The sequence below is a fragment of the Candidozyma duobushaemuli genome (assembly GCF_002926085.2).
Source record: "Candidozyma duobushaemuli strain B09383 chromosome Unknown A_B09383, whole genome shotgun sequence".
Classification (NCBI taxonomy): domain Eukaryota; kingdom Fungi; phylum Ascomycota; class Pichiomycetes; order Serinales; family Metschnikowiaceae; genus Candidozyma; species Candidozyma duobushaemuli.
This window is the reverse complement of record NW_020289901.1, coordinates 2,594,385-2,613,779: the sequence shown is the minus strand read 5'-3', so window position 1 is coordinate 2,613,779 and position 19,395 is coordinate 2,594,385. Positions and strand designations below refer to the sequence as shown.

At 46.3% G+C, this 19,395-nt stretch overlaps 3 protein-coding genes across 3 annotated transcripts; 2 read left to right on the top strand and 1 right to left on the bottom strand. All coding sequences in view use genetic code 12, as the record gives it.

The window, feature by feature from the left end:
* Positions 1 to 1,588: 1,588 nt before the first annotated feature.
* On the top strand, positions 1,589 to 2,503 carry CXQ87_001194 (aldo/keto reductase family protein; the record flags this gene model as incomplete). Its single annotated transcript, XM_025479741.1, has 1 exon — positions 1,589 to 2,503. One exon carries the CDS (start codon positions 1,589 to 1,591, stop codon positions 2,501 to 2,503), a length of 915 nt encoding a protein of 304 aa, XP_025339214.1.
* A 669-nt stretch (positions 2,504 to 3,172) lies between these two features.
* Positions 3,173 to 12,147, top strand: CXQ87_001193 (uncharacterized protein; the record flags this gene model as incomplete). The annotated part of the gene is made up of 3 exons (XM_025479740.1): positions 3,173 to 7,858; positions 8,657 to 11,766; positions 11,838 to 12,147. 3 exons carry the CDS (start codon positions 3,173 to 3,175, stop codon positions 12,145 to 12,147), a joined length of 8,106 nt encoding a protein of 2,701 aa, XP_025339213.1.
* Positions 12,148 to 16,247: 4,100 nt separating this feature from the next.
* Positions 16,248 to 19,371, bottom strand: CXQ87_001192 (uncharacterized protein; the record flags this gene model as incomplete). Its single annotated transcript, XM_025479739.1, has 2 exons — positions 16,248 to 17,434; positions 19,113 to 19,371. 2 exons carry the CDS (start codon positions 19,369 to 19,371, stop codon positions 16,248 to 16,250), a joined length of 1,446 nt encoding a protein of 481 aa, XP_025339212.1.
* Positions 19,372 to 19,395: the final 24 nt, after the last annotated feature.

Below are 19,395 nucleotides of genomic sequence, written 5' to 3'. Positions count from 1 at the left end.
AAGGTCCGAGGATGGCTTACAACGGAGTGGTTGAGAGATGGGGGATGAAATTGAGGGGGTTCAGAGAAAAAGAAATAAAAAAATAATTGTAAGAGAAGAAGTAATTGTGGTACTATTGTACTTATGGTACCCTTCGGGTGGGAGGTTGGATAGATCTAGACGGTTTAGGTCCGGTGGAGTAGTACCTTTTCATTGGACGTAGTAAGGAGAAGCATGGAGATGGAACAGCCGGGTGGTGTTTGGAGGTTTGACGGCGGCTATTTTAGCTTTCTGGTATCATGTGTGGTTTTTGCATCCGGGGATTCAGTGAATACAAAGGTGCACTTAGTGAAACTGGATCCCGCCATCAAAAGTGTCACTTTAGGCTGATTCGTAATTTTTGTGATATGTTCAAAATCCACTGTTTGAATTGCCTAAGACAAATTTCTTTAATGTCTAAGATATCAAGTCGATGGCGACAATGAGTAATTGTACCCTTGGGTCTCTGTATGCGCATTGCAGTATGGGCGGCCTGAATGGCTGCAAACCAGAAGCAAAGGCGATCGGATATACAAGCTTATTTTCATTGAATGAACTGATTGAATGAGGTATTAGGCGAGGTACCTCTTCAAATGATGTAGGCTTGAAGGTGGAAGATGGTCATTTTCGGACAGGGCAGGTTACCTGGATACCTAGCTGTTTTCTACAAATGTGCAAAATGAATTTGACTCGCTTCAGTAACTTAAGCTAGGCATATCTGAAGCCTTGGCTGTCATAATCTGGCATTGTTCTTGTGGTGCAGTAGACAGTAGACTGCTCACTAAGGTACTTAGGTACTTTCTGGAAACTGACGTCCCAGAAGGCAGATCTCTCCATCTTTGATGCAGCTTACAGCTAATGGGAAATAAAAAATGCAAAATGATGCCCTTCTTTGACAGTATATGGTTTTTCAGCACTCACCTTATCCAGGTTTAGTTACCATAATGGCTGCGAAATATGCAATGCTTATCGAAAATGAGATACTCACCTAACTTAGAAATAACAATTCGCCACCCAAAAATCAGGAACTTATTCGAAAACGCCAATCTTCTCCTATCCTCCCCCCCACCGTCCCAAGCAGCCATAAAACAAAAATAACAAAAAAGCAACCACCCCAGGGCCCTCTAGCATTGAAACCAGGACCCTACCTCAGTGCGACATCCCATTGAGCCACAGCTCATAGACACCTCCAGATCCAAAGCGCAATTCCATTCAGCTGACATTGAACAACCTTTTATGGTTGAAGGCACAATGCCAACGATATTTCCGCCAATTCCCCAACCTCCATCTCTACCCTGTTCTGTCTCACCTCCAGCACCTCAGCCACACCAGTACCCATAACCCGTAGCCCCAATACCCAAACACCTCCGACCCAACATATCACCAATCCACTTCAAAATCACTAAATCCCAAACCAACTCAGATCAAGTCGCCTCCACCTTGTGAGCCACACCCGTTGCGAGCCCTGCACCGGCTGCAAATCGGCTACTCAGATAACCCAAGTGTGAACAAAGACGGCTATCACGTGGAATCGACTATATAAGAGCTCCAGGAGCAACCATTACCCTTAATGGCACCTTCTACTCTTAAAGTGGACCGCCACACAAAGCGGAAACTCAACAACGGCCAGGAAATCCCCATTGCTGGGTATGGCGTCTACACACTTACCCCAAAGGAAACAGTGGACTTGGTCTACGAGGCATTGAAGCAGGGCTACCGCCACATTGACACTGCTGTGTTGTATGGAAACGAAAGGGAGTCAGCACAGGGGGTGGCGAAATTCCTCAAGGACAATCAAGGCAAGGTGAAAAGAGAGGATATCTGGTTCACCACGAAGATCTGGAACAGTGACCACGGCTACAACGAGACGAAAACCGCCGTGGACAAGATCGCCTCCAAGGTCAAGGAGCACATTGGCTATGTGGATTTGATTTTGGTGCACTCGCCAAAGTCCAACAAGGAGAAGCGTTTGGGCACATGGAAGGCACTTCAGGAACTCCAACAGGATCCCAAGAACGGATCGCTTGAAATCAGGTCAATTGGTGTTTCCAACTTTGGCGTCAAGCACCTCGAGGAGCTTTTCGCCTGGGACGGCTTCAAGGTCAAGCCTGTGGTGAACCAATTGGAGTTGCACCCATGGTTGCCTCACCACAAGATTAGAGACTTTTTGGTGAAGCACGATATTGCCGCTGAGGCGTACTCTCCACTCACTCAGGGTGAGAACTTGGACGATCCCGAGCTTCTTCAATTGGCAGAGAAGCACAAGATCAACAAGGTGGAGATCTTGTTGAAATGGTCTTTCCTCCAGGGTTTCATTGTGTTGGCGAAAACGGCCAAGGTGGAGCGGATCAAGCAGAATTTGGAGGTTTTGCCCGAGAGCGGAAGTGTCCTGTTGGACGAGGATATTGTCAAGGCTTTGGACAAGCCTGATTCTCACCAGGTGTTCACCTGGTTTGGTCTGGATCCTACTGTGTATGTGAACTAGCCCCGGCGGCCAGTGTATATGAGTTTATGTGAATTTATGTTTTGATATTGGTATTTGGCAGTTTGCGGGTATAGGCGGAAATATTGTAGACACGATAGACGCAACTATAGGCTTTTGACATGTACCTTTCTTACACAATAAAGAACGGCAAGGTTCACAACCGTTAGGTAAGAAGCGGCATTGACATGAAGCGGGGGTAAGTAAAAATTCAGTAATCGAAAACGCTTTGATTTTATTTATCGACTAAATTGTGGAATTCCCTCAGACAGACGACTAGGCGATACAGTGTATTGGCTGCGAAATGCACTTATGCTTTTTCATCGAAACACCAAAACCTTTTCAAGCATTCCGAAGCGAACAATTTCAGCTCTTATAACGAATCTACAATAAATGACATTTCAATAAGGACCCAACACAAATTGGCCCCTTCACTCATAGCTTCCCCTATAGGTGCCCAAGAAACCATATTCACTACACACCAAGCAACTCACACCCAACCTCAATAAACAAATTCCATCAAAGGCTCAAAATCTCGAGATTCAAAAAGCAAAAAAACAAAAAAAGATGCAATTGTCAACCCCGGCTCCAGGACTTCCCCTCCTTGGGTAACTGCCCACCTCGTCCACGTGACATCACCAACTTCTCGAAACTCCAACCTACTACCCGATCATGACGACAGTGGACCAATTGAAGCACGATTTGGAGGCTTTGCTCGCTGAGTGCAAGCGAAAACACGCCGACGTGCGTACGGCCACAGAAACAGCGCTCAATGCTGCCAAAAAGGTCGATCCAAAGTCGAGAATAAACGACAACGTACAGCTCCAGCACACGCTATGTGTACCGTTTATGATGGCCGTGGCGGGCGGGCTGAAGCCTCAAACACAGGCTCTTTCCGTTTTGCCGAAACTCATTGCTGCTTCGGCGCTTCCGGCTGATTTTGCCGACGATCTTCTTCAAAGCTTCTACAAGAACGATGTCCACCTGCTGCCGCTTGATTCCCAGTTGAAGATACTCCAGACGATTCCGGCGCTCATGCAGAACTACGAGATTCACGGCAAGAGCTTCTTGTTGCTTGTGGCGGTCTTGTGTCTGCTTATGGGCTCAGGTAGTCCTGCTTTATCGAATACTGCCTCAGCTACAATGCAACAGGTGTTTTCGGGATTATACGATAAGTTGGGGAAACACACTAAAGGTGACCAGCTCCAAGCGGTGGAATTGGCCTCAGCGGGCTCGGAAAAACCACATGTGTTCCACTTGGACAGCTTGGAGTCCGAGTGTTACAAGGTATTCAACGACCTCAGCGCCTTGGTAGCAAATGACGAGGTGGAGTACTTCGACCCCGATATCCACATCCGCCGTGTGGTTGTGCTTGAGATCATTGAAAACGTGCTTTCGCTCAACAAGGCTACGTTTCGAGACCACGAGGAGCTTATCGCCTTGTGCCGTGTCAAAACGTTTCCTGCGTTACTCAAATTGGTCACGTCAACCACCCACAACTTTCCCACCATCGTAAGAGCCTTGAGAATAATTCACTTGCTTGTGGCCACCCAGGCTGATCTTTTGGGTATGGAGACAGAAATCGTGCTTTCCTCAACCAACCACCTACTACTCGATGCAGAAGACTCATCCTCCCGTTCGCTGTCTGTCACTGCTGTATCTGCTGAAAACGTACAGCCAACAACCAGCTTGCCTTTCTGGGTGAAGGTCTTGGTTTTGGAAATGTACAAGACTCTCTTTAACAACTTCGACGTGGTTCGTGTCATCTATGAAACCTACGATAGAGATGAAAAGAAGAAAAACGTAATACGCGAGCTTTTTAGCGTGCTCAACCACTATCTCGAGTCGAGCTTGCCTCAGTTCTTTGCGGAGGAAACCATCCCTAACGCTGAGAAAAACACTTCCCGTCTTAGCAAACAGAATGCCGCATTGAAGGTTTCCCTCCTCGACCATTTGGACAAAACCGACCCTCCAGCATCGGTGCCCCCGCTCTACCCTGCTCATTTGGTGTTCAAAATCCTCATAAGCGTGGCAGATGGTGTATCTGAATTCGTTTCTCGCATTTCAGCCAACTCCAACACAAATGATATCGAGGCCAATGTGGACTTCATCACCAGCTTCAACGAGACAATATCCCCAGAGGTGTTCAAGCTACTCAAGAAGTACCTTCATTGTGCCACGGACAATGAGTACTTTCATAACGTAGTCAGGGCAGTTCAGAGGTATACTCACGCTGTGGGGCTTTTGGGCATGACGCTGTTGCGGGACGATTTGCTTGTGCTTCTTTCTGACTGTGTGATCAAGGGACCAGCTCCTTTGGAACCACGGAAACACAATAACTCCAACTTGCTTGCCTTGGGTGAATCTATTGTTGACACCATCAGCTCTACAATTCAGGCTCCAGCATCTCCTCAAAATTCCCAGGCTAGTCAATTTGAGAGTAGCTCCAAGAAGAGTATCTCCGATGACGAGCTGCTCGCCTTCGGATCCAGAGTGTTCACCTCCCGTCAAATAATCTGCTACAGGGCTTTGAGTAACTTGGCAATTTCCCTCGGCCTCACATTGCAGGACTCTTGGAGAATTATGTGGATCACTTTTCAGTGGGTGGACTACTTCCTAAGTGGAGCTGATGAATACAGTGGCTTTGCCAATAACAAAGAGCTCAAGAAGTTTGCCGAGCCTCAGGTCAGTTCACAAGACTTCACAATAATTCGCAACGCAAGAGCAAAGTTGTTGGAAAGCATTAGTGCTTATCAGCCTCAGTCTTTTGAGGAGCTCGTGAAGGTCTTGACACTGTTGTACAACGAGGATCTGGCCACCATAAAGACCATTCAGACTTGTCCTTTTAACCGAAGCTTCTTTATACGCCTGTTGGTTCTTCTTGTTACCAACAGCCCATCGTTATTGCTTGAAAACCAGCCCGTTTGGGACCATCTCATCAACTACTTCACCGATTTGGCCACGGACAGATCCATTCCACACCACAGAAGGAACTTCTATGTCACTTGCATGAATGACGTGGTAGTCAGCGTCACCAAGGAGGGATTCCATAATTCGAACGATACTGATGGCTTGGCTGCAATGTCCCTTAAAGCCTTCATAACATTCATTGACAAGCTTTTTGGGCTTCCAGACTCAGAAGAATTGCTCGTGTCCAATTGTGAGACCGAGATGCATTTGACCGTACTCACCACTCTCAGGAGTCTCATTGACGAGTTTGATGATCGATTCCAGAATTGCTGGGGTCTAGTCTTTACTATTTTGAGATCTGTGTTCCACAAGCATGCTGGTTCAAATGTCCAAGACAAGAAGCTTGACGAAAAGACCAGACTTTTGATCGCAACTTCATTCGACACTTTGAAGTTGATCTTGGATGAGTTCTTAAACTCCCTTCCCGAGGAGCACTTGAAAACGCTCATCGACACACTTGTCAATTTTTGCTCCCAAGAGCACGACCTCAATATCTCGTTTTCCTCTGTCAGCTACTTCTGGTCTATCAGTGATGCCATACGCTCTCATATGGATGGCGCATCTGCAACAAGTTCCGATATCTCCGTCGAGGAAGCGGATACTATCAAGAAACTCGAGCTTGCATTGGAAAAGTGCTCCACCGACACTATTGCATTCAACCAGGGCTTGAATGTATACCTTCTTGCCAGGTTGTCGGACTTATCGTCAGACTCAAGAACTCAGGTAAGAGAGGGGGCTATCCAGACTTTGTTCCAGATTTTGGACGCTCACGGAAGATACTTGCCTTCCTGGCAAATGATGTACGACGTTGTGCTTCCTGGTGTCATTGACGTATCTAGATGGAAGGAGAAGTCAACTTCGCCACACAATGACATAATCAGTACCTTCAATCTTGTGTTGTCGGGTCTCGTTGCGGTGCTCAACAAGTACATGATTGATTTTACCGACAAAGCTACTTTGGCTGTGAAGCTCCAGTTCTGGCTGCAAATATTGAACTACTTCAACAATCTCCTCGCCTTAAATTGGAAAGACCTTAACCTCAAGATCTTCCAGTCTTTCCAGGACCTTATCTTGCCCTTGCCCAAAGTGAAGGATGTTCCTAGCGAGGTTGTCAATTCTGTGTTCGACTTCTGGGTGAATGTTCCCGTGGAATACGACTTCGTGAATCCAGAATACCAGGATTCGCTTGCGGTGTTCAACAGATCCTTTACTTCAGTTTATCCGGTTGTTGAACACAGGCTTTCATTGGCAGACTTGAGCAAGGTGTTGAGTCTTTTGAATCAGTGTGCGAGATACCCTGTTCTCAAATCGAGTCTGAACGATTCTGAGAAGCTCACGGACATTCAAAAGGCCGTGATCGAAAACCTCAAGTTGCTTTGCAAGAATGAACTGAAGGACGAGTTCAATTCTGTCATTATCCAACACCTTTGCATTATCCTCTGCTATCCATACCAGACGAGAACTCGGATTGAAAGAAAGCTCAAGAGCAAATTCGAGGGCAGACTCAAAATCCCCACATTTACTGCTATCAGTGAAGCTTCGCTAGAGTTGATGACGGAGAAGATCCACGGCTTGGGAAATCTCAATGTGCTTCTTCCAGAACAAGGTTTCGAGAAACTCGTATCATCGTTGATTGAGGCCGTGAGCTACAAAGCTCAAGGCTGCCAGGGCAACGAAAAGCCACAGTGGGTCAAGTGTAACGAGCTCATTACACACCTTGCTCAAAGGCTCTTGAATGAGAACTTGAGTGAAGTGAAGAACAGAAACGAGGTATGGCACCTTTTGGTGGATGCGCTCACCGTTTGTTTCGAGGACGTGAAGCCTGAAGAAGAGAAGGAAACTTTCAGACAAATCGATACTCTTGAGGAGATCGTTTTGCCTGTCTTGTTTCTGGGTAATATCAAGCAAGAAGAGGCATTGCAGCAGACGATTGGCCGGATCTACAGCCACTCGTATCTTTACGAAATGAACAATGTTGAACGAGAGCTTTGTGAAGGCAGCTTGGAACACACGATATCGTCGTTGGCCAACTTTGCGTTCAATGACTGTTTCGGAACCACGGCACAGCTTGTTCCGTACAAAAACAGAGACATCAGACTTCGCTGTCTTGTGGATTTGTTCAATTTCGCTCTGAATAACGACCGCAGCCTGGCTGTTGCTTTTAAGTTTGCCTTGGCCCGTGCATCCTTCACGCTTCGTCGTGTCATTGCAGAACAACGTCTTTTGAACAAAAAGCCCATGGCGAGAATTCTTGAAGAGGAACTCAAGGTTGTGCTTGATGGATTGAAAAAAGTTCAGATGGCCAGAAAAGAGAGAATGGGCGGCATCAGCATACTTCTTTCGAAGTTGGTGCCTTTTGTTTCAAACATCGAAGGCATGGGAGCAAGAGTGGAGAGAATTCTCTTGCGGTCTCATGCAGAATAGGGACAAAACCAAGAAATTGAGGAATCAGGAATTTGAGAAAAGTCAAGTGATGCAAGACTCCGGCGAGAAAAAGGCTATTTATAAGCTTTGTAAAAATTTTCTTTAAGGTTCATCTTGTTGCAAAGCGCAGCCTGTTTGTTTACAAGATTAAGAGGCTTTGCAGCGCAGAATGGTTGCAAAAGTCCAGACGTCTTCCATCCTGCAGATAAAGAAAAGCCAAACACGTCTACTTAAGGACCAAGAACCTTTCAGGGAAATCAAAATTGCCCAGCAAGAAGCAGCCAAAAAATGAATTTTGAAACTCGCCACCATCAAAAAATCAGAGTTTCCTCGCCCACGGGGCGTCTCGGACCGTTATTGCCCAGGCGCGAAATTAGTCGAATCGGGAAGGCGGCACATATTTTTAGGTAATTGCAGCACCTCATTTTCACGAAAAGGAAAACACATCGAAACCACACCACGTATTTATATAGACCTACCACCAGCAACCGCAAAACAGCTGGAAAGGCAAGAAACTGAAAGTCACGTGTCATTTTCAAACCACGGCTCGTGTCGAATTAAAAAAATCCTGGAATTTCGGAGTAATCCACTGCCTAGGAGTTTCAACGAGGAGAGGCAACATAGAAGGGCCTCAGGTTTGAACAAAAAGCACGAAATCTCGGCATTTCAAGCCTTGGATTGAAAATCCTGCTTTTGAAACCTTCGACTGTCGTTTTCCGTTTTTGACTTGAAAAGACAAGTCCCTGAATTCACTCGCTTCAGATCAAAAAGAAGAAAGGAGACAACATTTTCAGCATGAAGAAAAGCTCGTCGCTGCATTACACCGAGTTCGACCCCGAGCTGGGTGATCTACAGAAAAAGCGGTCGCTTGTCAGAAGAGACCGTCAAAGAATGGACGAGAATAACCCCAGATACCACTACACACAAGTTGCCAACCAGCAGCAGAGCCACCTTCGTATTCAGCCTTCGCTGACGGGTTTGGATCCCACAGCAAGCCACGAGAGATCCGGAAGACCCAGTTTTCAGTACCCACAGGTTGCAGAGGAAGATGAGGGGATTCCGCTCATGGATATGGACGATTCACCCAAAGCTGGAAGAGAAATCATTGGTTTGAACGACGAGGTGCTGCCCAAGAAGCAGAAGCCAAGGAGCCAACTAGCCCAGCGGGCGGCGGTCGTTCCAAAGAACAATGACCTTTCGTTCTGGAAGATCTACTGTTACCTCATCACATTCTGGGCCCCAGCACCAATTCTCAAGCTCTTCGGTCTCAAAACCAAGGATAGACAGTACGCGTGGAGAGAGAAGATCGGTCTTATTTCGTGCATTTTATACATCGGCGCTTTCGTGGCCTACATCACCTTCGGGTTCACCAGAACGGTCTGCACCAACTCCACCATCAAAACAAGAAGCAATGAGGTTTCCAACGGATACTTGATCATAAACGGTCGTTCTTACGACTTGACGTCCTCGCAACACCCCAAAGCAGCGGGAATTCCTGCTGGTTCTAACATTTTGTATCCGCCAATCAATGCCGGCGGTATGGATGGCTCCTTCTTGTTTCAGAACGTCAACGGTAACTGTAAGGGTTTGATTCGTCCGAGAGACAACTGTTCGATTCCACACGAAGGTGATGAGCTCGCCTGGTACATGCCTTGTCGTCTTTTTGCTCAGGATGGATCTAGTGAGGTCAATAATACTGATGTTTACTACGATGGCTGGGCTTGTCACACGTCGCTGGATGCCAGAGACGTCTATTACAATATGGAAGTCAACGGTGATGTCTACTTTACGTGGGATGACATCCGTAACAGCTCGAGAAACTTGGTCGTTTTTTCTGGAGATGTCTTGGACTTGGATTTGATCAACTGGATCTCCACAGACGATGTCACTTATCCCAAACTTTTCAATGAGTTACGTGACGACTCTCTCTTCAAGGGTCACGATATTTCCATGGTGTTGTCCAGTGGAGAACAGCGTCAGGCTGCCCGTTGTTTGAGCGAAATCATCAAGGTCGGTGTCATTGACTCCGAGACTGTCGGGTGCATTTGCTCGAAGATTGTCTTGTATGTCTCGCTTGTATTTATTTTGTCTGTGGTGATCGTCAAGTTCCTCATGGCTTGTTACTTCCGCTGGTGGATCGCTCTGAGACAAGGTGCTTCCGATTCTGACAATAAGTCAACGTACGAAAGAGAAAGAGAAATCGAGGACTGGGTCGACAACCCAACAGCTGCTGCACCTCTCACCACCGTTCCTGCTAAAGCCAGAGCTGACTACCAGACACAGAAGACCAACAGACAGAGTGTGTTCATCAAGAACTCCCATGCTCAGAAGTTGATTCCAGCAGCCGACATTGGCAAATACTACGAAGATGGTGACAAGAAGCTTTCCAAGACTTTCAAGTACACCACTATGTCTACACAAGCCGCTTTACTCGGTCGCAACAAGAAGCAACTTGGCAGAGAGCATCAAAGCCGTTCGATGGTGTTTTCTCACTCCAGAGCCTCTTCCATGGATTTGCTCTCACGCCCAGCTTCGATGCTTGATCCATTCCTGGTTCAAAACGATCCTATCAACGGATTGAGTCCTGAAATTATCCACCCTGACGTCGTTCCTCAGCCACCAGTTGAATACCAGCCATTTGGCTACCCATTGGCCCACCTTATTACATTGGTTACTTGTTACTCCGAAGATGAGGAGGGTTTGCGTACCACCTTGGACTCTGTGGCCACCACTGATTACCCTAACTCACACAAGTTGATTTTGATGGTCTGTGACGGTATGATTAAGGGTTCAGGTTCCGACATCACTACTCCTGACATTGCCTTGGGCTTGATGACAGACTTTGCTATTCCACCTGAGGATGTCCAGGCATACTCTTATGTTGCTGTTGCTCAAGGTACGAAGCGTCATAATATGGCCAAGGTTTACGCTGGTTTCTACAAGTATGACGACTCTACTGTGCCACCAGAGAAGCAGCAAAGAGTGCCAATCATCACGGTTGTCAAGACTGGTACTCCCGATGAGGCTGGTACTGCTAAACCAGGTAACAGAGGTAAGCGTGATTCTCAGATCATCATGATGTCTTTCTTGCAGAAGGTGATGTTTGACGAGAGAATGACCCAATTGGAATATGCTTTGCTTGAATCTATCTGGCGTGTGACTGGACTCATGGCTGAATTTTACGAAATGACATTGATGGTGGATGCCGATACCAAGGTTTACCCTGACTGTTTGACCCATATGTGTGCTGAAATGATCAAGGACCCAGCCATCATGGGTTTGTGTGGTGAGACGAAGATCGCCAACAAAAGAGACAGTTGGGTCACTGCCATTCAGGTTTTCGAGTACTACATTTCGCATCACCAGGCCAAGGCCTTTGAATCTGTTTTCGGTGGTGTCACTTGTTTGCCCGGTTGTTTCTCCATGTACAGAATCAAGTCGCCTAAGGGTGACAATGGTTACTGGGTGCCAATTTTGGCGAACCCAGATATCGTGGAAAGATACTCGGACAATGTTACCGACACCTTGCACAAGAAGAACTTGTTGTTGTTGGGTGAGGATCGTTTCCTCTCGAGTTTGATGTTGAAGACTTTCCCCAAGAGACACCAGATTTTCGTTCCCAAGGCCGCCTGTAAGACTATTGTGCCAGACAAGTTCATGGTTTTGTTGTCGCAGCGTCGTCGTTGGATTAACTCGACGGTGCATAACTTGTTTGAATTGGTTTTAGTGAATGATTTGTGTGGTACTTTCTGTTTCTCGATGCAGTTTGTCATTTTCATTGAGTTGGTCGGTACGTTGGTGTTGCCTTGTGCCATTGCCATCACCATTTACGTGATTATCTTTGCCATTGTGTCGTCGCCTACACCTATCATGTCCTTGATTCTTTTGGGTGTTATTTTCGGTTTACCGGATTGTTGATTGTCATCACCGTGTCTTCGTGGAGTTATGTGGTGTACTTCTTCATCTACCTTATCGCCTTGCCCATCTGGAACTTTGTGTTCCCTACTTACGCGTACTGGAAGTTCGATGACTTCAGTTGGGGTAACACAAGAACCGTGGCCGGCGAGGCAGCAGGAGCAGGTAAGGGTGGCCACAACGGAGAAGGTGTGTTTGACTCGTCGAGCATTGTCATGAAGAGATGGAGAGAGTGGGAAGGCGCCAGACGGGATGAGTTGGCCGCTCCACAATTAGCATGGGACCCCAACCCAGAGAAGGAGTTGGAGTACTCAGAAGGGTCGCTGGGATCGCCATAGAGCCGCCGACCTAGACTTATATTATTGCATGTATATTTGAGGTATTTGTAGACCGACTAATCGTTTATACTTGAGATCTACTTGACTCCTGGTTGAATTTATTGGCTTAGTTGAAGTTGGATCATTTTCGTGCATTGAGAGGGTGGCCTGATTTGAGAGACTATGCTAGTGCGCCAAAACCCGAACCAGCGGGGAGTATGGCGAGATTTCGAAGCCGAGAATCTTAGATTCGTGAATATATGCGATTATGGGATGGGATGTTTGGGAGGTTTGGTAAGCTCAGTGCATATCATGTTCCCATTTGCAGCCATTTGTGAGAATCAACAGGGACAGAGCCAATCCAGGAAAACTGAAAGCTCCTGATTTTGAAGGCTTCAAATGAAAGCTTTCCGATGAACTTGCTTTGCAATGTGTAGAACAATGTGTGTTGAACCTGTTGGGCTCCTAAATCGGCCCACTTAGGCCAAACCGAGCAGTCTCATTCAGGCACAGTCTCATTCAGGCACATATCCCGATCTGGCCACCCCAGCGTCGTCAGCTATGATTTTTTGAAATCGATAACCATTTCTCGAGATAATCCTTTTAATATACTGAATTGTCATTGAATTTGCATCGAGCTTCAATCAATTCCAACCGGTCAATCTCTTAGACAAACTTGAAAAGATCACTCGCCCGGGAATCCACAGTCTCCTCCTTCAAAACCTCCTTTGTTTCAGGAACCTTGGGGCCCTGGCATCCACCAAAGTGGTCTCGGACTCGGTCCTGGACGGTCTTCTGCCCTGGTGGTGCTCCTTGAACTTCTTCAAGCGCCACGTGATGGGCGGTTTGTTGAGCAGCGGCTTGAAGGCGGAGCCCTTTGTTTCTAAAGCGATAAGCATTGTTGAGAAAAAACAAAGGGGATTTCCGTGCCCTTTTATACCTGGAGGGCGTAACGCAATAAGCGTCTGAAGCGCCGCACATGAGAATGCGGCAGCCGCCTAAGCGAGAAGCACCGTTACGAGAGAAGGGGTATGCACGGGGGCCACTCAAGGAGTTTTGAAATTCTTTTTGGAAATTCTTGATTCTGGGCTGCTTTTGTTTTGGTGGGTTTTTCAAAATCGAATAGTATTCGAGTTTTCCCTGGCCACCTTCGAGCATTCTCCGTTTCTTGCTTGCATTCGCAGCCAGCCTACATGCCAGTGAAGCTTAGTCTTTAGCATTTGGCTCCGGGGGTCCACCAGGTTGCAGCACGTTTACGGTTCCGATTTTTTCCATTTTTTCTTCATTTTCTTCCTTTCCTTCATTTTCTCCTTTTTCTTCCAAACTGCCGCTCCAAGCCTCGCTGCGTCGCTTACCGAAAAGAGCAGACGGCTGGAGCTCACTGTTTGATTTCCACGCTTTGGGTTTCGGAGCGGCCCGGGATTGGCCCAGATCGGCGACCGGGGAATTTAAAGTCTTTTTCTTTTTAGACTATGGAAGTGACTTGAGAAATTCTGGAAAATCTGGTCCCTCTCAAACCTTCTCTCGTCTAAAGGCGGCTTTGCTCGTCAAAACACCGCAGAAATACCCGCCGTGCCGATACTACGAACGAAGATGGCGAAAGGAAAAGAATTTAGGGCATTGGCCTTGAAAAAATTAGGGCATTGGCCTTAAAAAATCTATGGCATTGGACTTAAAAAAAAATATAAATGAAAAAGACTCCTCCCTTCGTTTCAATTCCCTGGGCAGCTTGTTTTTGGGATACCCTCCACAATGCTCAGACAGCAAGCCTGCCTTTGTGATACTGTAGAACGCTTCTGTGCAGCGGAAGAGTCCTGATTTGTTCGCCGTCGGCGCTTCCGGTCCCGTAGAATGACGCTTTCGTGGATCAGGGGGATCTTCGGCGCATCCTCTAAACGCTAAAGCTTATGACCTTTCGAATCGGGAAGACATTGGAGAGGGAAAGTAAACATTGGCTGCTTCGAAGGGTCGTCTTTGGGCCTCGAAGGGGTCGTTTTTCTTTGTGCTACAAGGGGCCCCTTCCCCACCACAGGCCCTGTTTCCAGAATCCTGTTGCGGTTGCCTTCTGCAATAGGGTGCGTTTTGAGGAAAGTGGAGGTTTTGGGGTGAAGTCAGGATTCCGGATGTGGAGAATCAGTTTGAAGGAGTGTTGATCTTTTGTTGAATTTCAAGGCATATGGACGAATGGGACCTTGGACTTGGGGGTGGGGTGGACAAAAGGAAAGAGAGGTATGGCGACTGCTGGTCGGTCAAGTCACTGGATCATGAAACCTTTGAGATCTGAAGGATCAATAGTTTTAGTGTTCGGAAAACCCAAATAGACAACTAACTGAATCATACTTGAGCTGGTGCTAAGCTCGAACAGCATCAAGCGATAGCCTTTTGCGTTGGCAGAATCGGAATTTGAAGGAGAAGAATTCGGTGATATCCTGGTGGAACTTTGAAGCATGTATAGCTCATGGAAAGCTCAGCTGGGCACCAATCTTATGGGACCTACTCACGGATATGCCTTTGGCTCTCAAGTGCCTTAAACATGATACTCAAAGAATCACTACCGCCTGCTCGAAGTGGGGTTTTGACACCAGGTATTTATTATAGATTGATGCTAGTAAGTAAAGGTCGCAAATCCAAAACTGAAGCACTCTCTCTCGGTTGTAAGCCATTAAGCCAACTTTTGAATAAGTTTTTCATGAGAGTGTCTATATATATGTATTTTACCCTCTTTTAATATTATACATTTTCTTTACAATCATCATGTTTTTTTTTTTTTTTTTTTTTTTTTTTTTTTTTTTTTTTTTTTTTTTTTTTTTTCGAGTATTCAAGAGACTTTTGTTTTATATTCTACTCTCTTAACAGAACATGATTCTTGCTTCTGAGGTAATAAAAACCAATTCCAAGCTTTAGTATCACTAATTTTCTCTTCCTTTAGCTTTTACAAGACTTAATAAGCTTCAAGCAGATAGAGCTTCCTAAAAATTTAAGAGATCCCAATCACTAAAACCTGGCTTCCCCATACTAGACTTCTAAACCACTTCAGCCGTCCATTCATTTTCACCAGAGCCTTGGCAGACACTCAAAATTACCAATGGAGAGCTGTTTACTGGTTCGCCGCTTGTGTTACCTTGATCATCGCTATTTCTAGAGCAATGTTACCTGCTTTCCTTCAAAAGCAGGCTATCAAAAGGTATCAGATGGAAGCTGATATTGTTTTTGAGAGCGAAGAAAGCCCTCAAAATCTATTGGCTCATGACCATCTACATGGTTATTCTCATGGCCGGTTTCAATTTTGTGTCTCAAGAAGACTTGTTCCCAACTTTCTTGACTGAACAATTGGGCTTTTCGAAAGACAGATATAATGGACCTGCCCAACATAGAAGAACAAGAGTGAAGCCACGGTATCGAGATATTGGTCTTTGCAGACCTTCCAGCTCGAAAGTATCAACAGGTTTCGGAATATCGACGACTAGCAGATTAGAAGAGAGCGATAGCTTCGAGATCGACGGCTTTCAGAAAATAGGGATATTTAAAAAAGTTTTGCGTTTTTCGAACTGGGACTGTCAATTTTCAGGTGATCCTTTGTCCTTGTTTTAAGCTTAGCCCTAAAGGAACAAACAGACCAAGACTACTCCAAGGGGTCCGACGACGTCAGAAAACGCCACAATAGATATTTCATCAACGGAAGGGAAATGGCTAGTTGTGAAAATCAAAATACTAAGATGCTGATCATGACGATCTTCAGCTACTACCCTGTCTCTACTGATCTTAAATCTAAAAGCAAATCAAAAGTTGGCGAAGAATCCGGATTACAAATTCCAACAACAACCAACTGAAGACCCGGCCAGACCACTGTTGATGTGGCTCGATAGCGTGGACTTACTACTTCTCATCTATCGTTGATGAGGTAAGTACCTTCCCATGAGCTCTACATGCTACTGGATCAACAAGTCTACAGTGGAAATGACAAATGACATTCCACCACCATTGACGGGTCAGATAGTGACAAAGCGCACATCCACATCCACCTACAACCAACTGTCTAAATCTCTATCATCTAAACCTGATCTAAACCAACGACTCGAGCGACTTGCACCGGATCCAGAACAAAAAGCAATAGCAAGATTTCAGAAATCCCACTCACTGGGCCTCACACCGATCCCATTCACATTCCTAAACATGTAAACGCCGTTTTTGTCCTCATCAGCGACAAACTGGCACGAACGAAGCACCTTCCACAACGACTTCCACATCGACTCTCCCTCGTATCTGTAGTGCTCTCCCATGACCTCCTTGATCGCCTTGGTGGCCTTTCTGGCGTTGTAAAAGGGGATTCTCAGCACATAGTGGTGGAGAACATGGGTTTCGATAATATCGTGGAAAATGTGCTGGCCCACAAAACCAAAATCACGGTCAATGGTAGCAGCAGCGCCTCTGGCAAAAGTCCACTCTTTTTCCGAATAGTGGGGCATGGAAGGGTCGGTGTGCTGGAGGAAAGTGACGAAAACAAGCCAGTGGTTGACCCAGAGCCATGGGAAAAACCAGTTCACAAGCACAGGGAAAGAGCCAAACGTCTGGGTAGCAGTGTAAACGCCGAAAACGGTGGCCAAGATGCCGATGTCGCTGAGAATGATATACCAAAACTGGTTTTTTTCAAAAATCGGCGATTTCGGAGCGTAATGGGACTTGGCCCACCACGAAACACCCGGAATGCTCTGTCCCGTAGCGTTGGTGGCCAAATAAAACTGCAAACCGCCAAGCTGCTGGAAAAGAAGCACCGCCAAAGTCCAGATCGGCAGGTCCTCCATAACCTCTCCAATCTTATTGGCTCCGTGGCCTTCAACAAACTCCTCCTGGGTGTGAGGAACGAAAACCATGTCTCTGGTCAAATGCCCAGTGGCCTTGTGGTGCTTGGCATGGGAGAATTTCCAGGAAAAGTAGGGCACGCCGAGGTACGAGTGGAGCACCCAGCCGACAAAATCGTTGATGTTCTGGTAGTCAGAAAAAGCACCATGTCCACACTCGTGGGCTAGGATCCAGAGTCCAAAGCCAAAAAGACCAATGAGGTACAGCTGGAGCGCCCAGAGGCAGCCTCGGACGAGCGGCAGGGTCACCGAAGGAATCCACGAGTTTCCAGCCCAGCCAATGAAAACCATCATGGCGATATCTCTCGCCACATAGCCTAGAGAACGCACCAAAGAACGCTTGTAGCAGTCCTTGGGGATCGCCTGGAGAATGTCCTTGATGGTGTAGTCCGGCACATGGAAGTCGTTGCCGTGGGTGTCTTTGGTGACGATTCCGGCGGTGGGGCCTTCTGGGTGGTTGTAGTAGAAGACATGGTGGTTTTGAAAAATCGGCTTGTGGGTTTATGTGGGCCTGCACCTCTCTTATCCGGATGAGCACGGGGCTGAGCGATGCGGGATTAAATCTCGGCGATATTGGTTTCTACGGGGAGCCCTTACCGAGAAGAATTTACTGGTGGTGCTTATTTTTGCCATAAAGCCAAGCGTGGTGAGATCACTGGCACCTGGCGTGGCTGCAATATCCGGATAAGAAGGGTGCAGCGCATCGCAGAAAAAGCACGTCAAGCGCCAGATGGTCCAGCCTTGCAGCCACTAAAAAAAGCTCAAAAATCAGCACATGGTCGGCGGGCAAGGGACGTTTTTTTTTTTTTTTTTTTTTTTTTTTTTTTTGAATTTTGATTCGGAGAGGCGGTGGAGCGGTTTTGAATTTTTCTTCTTTTTTGATCGTCTGTTGCTTTTTGTCTTCTCGTAAACAGCCCAACGTAGGCGTCGATGAAAACCGTGAATTTTTCATTTTGGTGAAATGTGGTGATTCTGGTGATTTTGAAAATCTTCACCCCCAAAATCCTGAGAACTCTTCCCAAAATCCTGAAAACTCTTCACCCCCAAAATCCTGAAATGTTCTTGTTTACGCTGCTTGCGGCCCGTTGGCCGTTTTTCAATCCACGGCCAAAAGCCCGTTTTACGCCTTGTGCATTGAAGTCACCGGGAGAGAAGAAGGAGTTTGGGTTTCAGAAAAAAAGCTTCAGAAGTAGTTGTAAAATGCTTTCTTTGACGTTTTGTGATCCTGGAAAGGCATTTTGTGGAGGTTCATGTGGATCGGCTATCGTGCCAGTGTCCATGTGCAAGAGCAGGTGGTTTTCTCCAGCGGGAACTATGGACTATTTTTTTTTTTTTTTTTTTTTTTTTTTTCATTATTAGAATGTATTAGCGGGACGCTTCTAACAGAGGATTCCCCTCTACTAGAAACCAAAACTATATCGCTATAGAAACACAACCCACTAATCAAGCACCCAAATGTCTTCCATTACCGAAAAGGCGCAACAGACTTCATCCTGAACTTCAGGCCCTGGTCCATCTACTGAAAGGCATTTGTTAGTGGTGTCTGCCTTGTACGGATCATCGACCCATTGGCAGAACTTGGCGCATAGCCTTCTTCATCTCCCGAATCAGAAAGGAGGATACTTGTCTCCCTTCTGCTTCAGTTCGTCGTCTTTTACCATACATGAGTTTCACCACCTTCACAAACCAATTCAATTTGCGTAAGTTGTCAAATAAGGTGTCCTCAGGGGCTAACATCTCTCTGAGGTTCATTTCATTTGTAAACCCCAGTCTGTGCCACCAGTATCGTGATACCGCACACTCATTGTATAGATGTGCGAGCATCCCATTCAGCAGCTGTTGATTTAAACAGTAGTAGCATTTTTCTTGCTCTGTGCTTTCACTGTCATGAATCGGCACATACGATCCAAAGTTAAAGTGATGAATAGCTTAAAAGTAACGTTGCGTTTGAGCCATTCTTATAAAGGCTTTTCCAGAATTTGTCCCACCTTTTGATCGGCTGTGCTTCCGGGCATATTTGGCGAAACCTACCCAGCATGATTGGTGGCTTCTTCTGTTGATTTTTGCGGCTTAGAGATATGAAAGTCCCCAGCTTCACTTGTTGTTCCTCTGATTCCCTAGGATGACCTGGAAGACTCAAGATGGCGTCCCCATCTTCTATTCTCATCCTGGAAGCTATAGTGGCGTGGCGAGTCTCTCTCGTTCCTCTCACCAACAGGTACCATGCTTGAATATATTGGATCTCCGTCTCCGTGAAGGTCCATTCTAGTTGTTCCAAGTAGCGATTGTCTTCTTGGAATAAAAGTTCCTCCCAGTACAATCCGCTACTGAATTTGATATGTTTCTTCTGATCTTTGTGAAAGATTATCACCACATGATGGAGCATCTTCGATCTCAAATACTTGATAAA